Source organism: Chelmon rostratus, chromosome 16 (assembly GCF_017976325.1).
Source record: "Chelmon rostratus isolate fCheRos1 chromosome 16, fCheRos1.pri, whole genome shotgun sequence".
Classification (NCBI taxonomy): domain Eukaryota; kingdom Metazoa; phylum Chordata; class Actinopteri; order Chaetodontiformes; family Chaetodontidae; genus Chelmon; species Chelmon rostratus.
In genome coordinates this window covers 2776941-2783614 of record NC_055673.1, presented here as the reverse complement: position 1 = coordinate 2783614, position 6674 = coordinate 2776941, and the positions used below count along the sequence as shown (strand labels likewise).

Sequence of the window (6674 nt, the reverse complement as noted above, 5' to 3'; positions counted from 1 at the left end):
ACATGATAAAAAAAAAAAATCACTCAAAATGTACTGATACAAGCATTGACAGGATTTCAACAGAATAGAAAATCATACAACCCTGATTCCATAAGGTTGTGAGGCTTTGACCTCATCAGCAGTGCAGCTGGGCGAAAACTGCAGGATTTGAGGGAGCTATTGCAAGAAATCCACACAGTCAGTGCACCTTTTAAAGCTTCATAAGTATCTTTATATGTGTCAGCGTTACCAGCAAAGTCATTACCTGCTGAACTGAATGAGATTCAACACCAAACTCTGTACAGCTTTTAGCCTCTTTAAGTCTTATGTGCTGGTTCTTCTGCTGCACATATACTTGGTGGTAGAGTCTCAATGCTTGTATAGAATAAAAGCAGAAGTTTCTGTTCCAAACAGGCCGACCTGTCTGTCCTCTACCTGCCCAGCGAGAACCATCAGAAAGCAGATTTTTCTGCTGATGGAGACCAAACCGGAGATAAAAGGAGGGTAGATGCTTGACTTCCATTCATCGCGTGGCCAGAGATACGACTGCAATGGGATATCACTGTTGCTCTGTGTGTGCTGGATGTGTTAGGAGGCGATTCTCTGCTAACAACGCGACAAACCAACAGTGAATCTGAGCTGAGTCTTTCTGCCCCCTAGTGGTCAAGAAGTCCAATGATCATTCTGTAACTGCTGCAAACAGTCCAGAAATGCACCGTGCTACAGTTAATATCTGACACTGTTGAAGGTCATATCACATCAAATCAATCTGATCAATCGATCAAATGCTGAGTCAAACCGGTTTGTTCTCTGTCCCCCAAAGTCTCAGCAGAGTGAGTCCTCTCTGTCCTCCTGCAGAGTGTAATCAATCTCATCCATCTCCCGTTCACAGTCTTCACATCCTTCAGCACCGCATCCCTCCACTACCACCACACCGTGATGGTCCACCAGCCGCCCACCTCCGACTCCGCCCAAAGCTCCCGCTGTTCCCAAACCCATCCCCCCGACTCCTCCCATTCCTCCCATTCCACCCAATCCTCCCAGTCCAAGTCCATTTCCTCCAATGCCAAGTCCTCCTACCCCCATTCCTCCAACTCCTGCTGCTGCCTTTCCCATTCCTCCCATTCCAATTCCACTCCCTCCGATGCCAACTCCTCCTACTCCCATTCCTCCCATTCCAACTCCACTCCCTCCAATGCCAAATCCTCCTACTCCCATTCCTCCCACTCCAACTCCTCCCACTCCCATTCCTCCCACTCCAACTCCTCCTACGCCCATTCCTCCCATGCCAACTCCTCCCATTCCCATTCCCATCGCGACACCTCCCATCCCTCCAACTCCAATCCCTCCTCCACCAACAAGCAGCGCTCCCCCAGCGCCACATGCCAGATGTCCAACAGCTGGTCCCACTCCTCTGGGCCACAAAGGGTCCATGAGTGCCCCCTGTTGGCCGAGCTGAATCAGCTGACTGACGGAGTAAACCCCACCGCCGCCGGCTCGGACAACCTCTTCGTACGAGGGGGCACGGGCAGCAGCACGAACCTCCTCCAGCCTCACCCGGGCCCGATGCTTCATTTCGATGATGGTCTTGGTGTAGGAGTTGAGCGTGGCCACGGCGGCCGCCATGCAGCAGCTGAACGACAGCCAGGCCATGCTGGTGAGCACAGAGAGGAGAGGTGTGACCTCTGTCATCAGACCACAGGCTAATGCAATCAGCTGTTTACAGGCCGGTCACACCACAGGTTCATCCACGAGTCATTGCCAAATAGTTGGTGCTAGAAGTTGATGTAGTGATTACTCAAACGGCTGGTTGGAGAGCTGCTGCAGCAGGTGAGCTAATGGCTAACACACTACCAAGTGATGAAGATGCTACAGCTCAGCTGTTAACAGGATGGTCACAGTTTATGCAGAAGGTTTCAGAAGGTTTCATGGTTGTTTCAAAACTGTGCTTGAGGTTATGAAGCAGTTCATGCTCAGAGAAACGAGCATCAAATAAAGTGATGGTGAAAAACTGCTAACGAGCTACGATAGCTTCCTTTATTTTGGTCCCTCGAAAGATCAACAGTGTCAAGACGGTGTCTGTTGGTCAATGTCTCAAACTTGTGAGAAACATTTCACCAAAGTTAGATTTCACCCCTGCAGCAGCAGCATTAAAATGTTTCACAGTTTTAAGGCCGGTGTGACCGAGCGCTGAGGCACATTTCTGTGGTGGCTTAAACTCGAACACACTTACGCAAAAGACCATCCGTAGTCCCACGTCTGTGGCCTCCAGTCTTTGGGCCCAATGCTCACAGTCATCTGAAACACTGTGGTGTACATCATGTGTGCCACCATCCCCATCATACCTGCAGAGCAAGAAAAGACAAAGATTCTGCACGTGCAACTCAGTGACATCCCATTAGTGCACGTAATATGAACAACCACCTCCGCCAGAGTGTGAGCTCAGTGACGTTTTACAGCAACTCAGCACAAAGCGTCCTCACCTGAGAGGACAGTGCACATGGCGGCGAAGGCGTTGATCTTGAGGGCGTTCATCTCCCTCTTGGCACAGAGGCAAATCACTTCCACGCACATCAGCAGGAAGCCCATGGCCAGAAGCCCGATGTACATGAACTCACTGATGACTGAAAGCCAGAGGACGCCTGGCATTGGGAATATAACACATCTTTACAGTAAGTAAGATTTTTAAAATGATGCTTGCTGTTCGTTCATGTGATGTTAACAGGAAATCTTTTCTACACTTCCTGGTTTAGTTTGTGTTGCACCAACCTTGCGTCTCTCCTGGCGTCAACTCAATGAAGCTGCGACACTTCTCCTCCTGATCATTACCTGCAAGAACAACCACGACGAGTGTTGTCAAACGCCTTCATTTCTGTCTTTAACATTAGAATGTAATATTAACCATCATTCAGGGGATTAAATCAAAATGTATGTCTGTCCATCAGTGTTGTGTCAGGATGCTTAGAATCTGCATCTAAAATCATCATAAATCCTGAAAATGTAATAAAAAGAGCTGCTTTAAGCCGAATAGTTCAGCTTCCTATGGGAGGAAAAATTTTAGTGGAAGAATATATGTCAGCGATTGCTTTTTGTCATCTTTTCTGTGTAGCTCACCTACGATTCAGTAAAGGCAGTAAAAACATATTCTGACTCTTTTTTTTCTGACAGACTCGTGCAAATTATCCTGCTTAGTGAGGGTTGAAGAGAGGCTTAACTGTAAATCATCCATGTTGACTAAAACAGCAACAGTAGTTAAAGGGGAACAAAACCTTTAAATAATCCTTTTATTTAAACTTGAAAAGCTTTGAGGGCGGCTCTCGTTCACAATGATGACAAAATATAAGAATAAAATAAGTATATAAAGAGTTCCATGTCGTCGGGGAACAGTAGCTAAAAGTCAGTGACACGCCAACTTACCTACAAAACAGCTTTTTAATATGAGGTGCGATGATGAGTGCTATAAACATCACTAATTATAAACCTCAGAGCAGAATGATAAACAGCATCCACAGGGAGCAGAGACATCAATCAGCATGATCCATAACCATGACAGCCCTTTTCTCTAAGAGCACAGGAAAGTTAGTTTTATTTCTATATGAGATTTCTTTTGTCTGTTTTTACATTTAAACGTATTTATATTCTATAACTAATCCTTGTGCTGTGGAAAGTTTTCACCACCGTTATCTCCAGCTGTAGAAAACAATGTAAACTTGAAGACACATTGAAGATCATTAAGGGGTGAATTTTAAAGATTTAGAGAAGTTTCTGTTCATGTGTTTACAGCGTTAAATAATAGAACGACAAACTGTTCAGATCACTCTCAAACGACTTAATTTCTCCAGTACTCATCACATGACCCCCACAATTAACCTTGTGACCTCATGAGGGACCCGAACCAACTAACTCTATATAAACTAGCTCCACCAGCAAAATGCTGGCATCAAATATTGATGCGTCAGTATTGATAATAATATCAGTCACAGAATGAGCAGTTTTACTTTTGACACTTTAAGTACATTTGCTGATAATACTTGTGTACTTTTTAATGCTATTTTTACACTGTTGTATTGGTTTGAAGTAGTAAAAAACTGAATTTTTCTAATACTTCATAATATTTTCTCTCAGAAGTAACTTACAGCTCAATCAAAACTGCCCATCAATGCTGGTAGTAACTTATCTTTGTAATCACATTACTTCTCCTGCTCGTAAAGTATTTGAAATTGGATTAACAGATTTCAGGTGCTGAACTGATTGATTCCAACAATTCAGATGTATTTTTTTATCACCTGTTTGTTAACTATTTAATGATGTTTTGATAAAAGACCGAACAGGAACCAGAAAAATAAATCTAAAAGTCGTGATTCCAGTTTATTTATGGAGAATAAGAATGAGAAGAAAGTTCTGTCCAACCACAAATCTGCTGCTGATAGATGCAGCATTTAGATTTTTGTGTTTGGAGAGTGACTGACAGTGAAGTGATGAGTGAGTGACAGATTCAGAGCCGCCATCTTGAAGCTTTGGGCGCAAACTGAGCTGTTTAACCTCACAAACATCATCACAAACCTTCGTTGTGCTTCTCGCAGGAGAGCCAGAAGCCGGTGTGGAAGTAGCGCAGCATGTACTTGTCCTCGCCCGTCTCCCAGATGTAATGGACGGCGTTGGCCAGCTGCTTCCTCTTTATCCTGGCCAGCTCCTCCTTCTGCAGCGGAGAGAGCGTCACGTTGGAGACCGGGCTCCTCGGGTCCGGGGTGGGCGCCTCTGGATGGAGAAGGATGGGACACAAACAGTGATGACGGTAATACGAGAGAGAAATATATAAGAATGGGTAAAGATAAGAGGTTTAAAGCGAGGAAGAAGAAGAGGAGAAGGCTGTGGAGTAAATGAGTGCAGAGGTAAAGAGAGCACAGGTGCAGGAGCAGGAGGAAACACTCATGTTTTCCTCAACATGACAGTTTGAGATCCTTTTTTTTAAAGCCCCCATGCCAAGAAACCCCGACATAAATCCTGGAAGGGGTCTCCTGTGGGTCACGGCGCGTAACACAATCCGGCCCTGAAACACTGTTCTTTAGGTAATCTGTCATTTTCCATGTCGTGAAAATTGAATACTACATGGAAACAAATAGGCTTAGTGCTGACAGATAAGACAGCGGGTGAGCGGATCCAGATAGCATGCAGCTGCAGATACAAAGTTCTGAGATTAGCAACAAAGCCGGGATTACGTGAATCTCTGCCGGTCAAGTGTAAAATACTGCAATATTGGGTGCGAGACAAATATTGTGGATAAAAATCCTGCTCTAAATCAGTATTCACCAATAAGTATTTTTGGAAACGCTCATCTCGTTTTTCTTACGTTATCAATATGTTCCCTGACAGATGTTCAGCAGGCCTTCACATACAAAACAAAACATGCAGTAATCGTACATGTCTGTACTCTACATGTGTCTGAACATTCAGAAACGATGATCTAAAAAGATAAAGCTTTACAAAGTCAGACAATGATTTTAGTTTAATGTGAGCTGGCTGCTTAAAGAGGGAGGCAGTGATTGGACTGTTACGCCTTATTTCCTGGTGAAAACATAAAAGGATCAGTTTTCTATCACACAGCTGTTGCAACATCCACAGTGACATAAATGACCCGAGTATGCTGTTGGGGAAGTGTGATTTGGAAAGGTGCAGAAGATGAAGAAACATTAATTAGACTAACGTGTAATAAAGGTGTTTGTTGCTGTTTTGTGCCAATTAAAACAATCTGGACGTCGGAAAATCTTTCACTTTTCTTCTAAATTCAGCCCAGTTTTAACCTGAAAATGCAGGTTTCCAACTCACCAAATCAACGCCTGATGAGTTTTGTGAACATCTGGATCATTATTTCACAGCGTGCAGACAAACATCTGTATCTGTGCACCAGGGCGACCCAGCGACTCCAATGTTATCATTTTCACTTTAAAGGAAAAGCAGCTTTGCTGACGTACTGCAGGTGTTGGCGCTCACCTGTGGTGTACGGCTGGCTGTTGTTCTGCCCACAGTTCTTCATCTTGACAGGTGACAGGCAGAGTGGCTTCACCACCTTGTGCGTTCCCTCGCACCAGTAGGAGGTGCAGAAAGCCGAGACGGACAGGGTGAGAGCCAATGAGGTGAGGGAAAGAGACAGCAGGGAGCGGTTACGCCTGGACATGTTCTCCAACATGGCTGCTGCTCCTCTCGAAGAAACCCGGCGAGAAACGAGACAGCAGCGAGCGAAGAGCGATCCGCGGCCTCGCTTTCAGGTCGGTCCCTGCAGGTCCTGTCGACCAATCAGGATGAGGATCAGAGGAGGGAGACGGTTTCCGTGACGAGCCCAGATGTAGTCAAGTGAGTTGGGTGTGGCGGGGTGTTTGAGATTGATTCATGGAGGATGGTGGGAAAAGCGAGAGGAAGCAAAGGGGATTAGGGATGTTTGAGAAGTGGGACAAAGGTCAGAGGGGAATCTGAAAAGAGGTCGGGTGGAGAGATGGAGGGAGGGTGGGGTTCGAGGAAGGAGACCGGTCGACGAGCGGAGGTCAGAGGAGGGGGGAGTGGAGAAAGATGAAGTGCAGGGATTTAATCAGAAAGGAGACAGATGTGCAGGCCAGAGGTTGCAGGAGGAACTCCAGCTCTCCAGAAAGTAGTTCATCAGATTTAAATTTGGGGAATCGGTTTCTTCTCGTCGTTACGGC

The 6674-nt window shown here is 45.5% G+C and overlaps 1 protein-coding gene across 1 annotated transcript; it reads right to left on the bottom strand.

The window, feature by feature from the left end:
* Positions 1–804: 804 nt before the first annotated feature.
* On the bottom strand, positions 805–6166 carry si:ch211-232m10.6 (uncharacterized protein LOC572203 homolog). Its single transcript, XM_041955815.1, has 7 exons — positions 5971–6166; positions 4543–4737; positions 2749–2808; positions 2463–2621; positions 2213–2324; positions 1362–1633; positions 805–956 (listed from the first exon to the last, which is right to left on the bottom strand). Exons 1-7 carry the CDS (start codon positions 6164–6166, stop codon positions 805–807), a joined length of 1146 nt encoding a protein of 381 aa, XP_041811749.1.
* Positions 6167–6674: the final 508 nt, after the last annotated feature.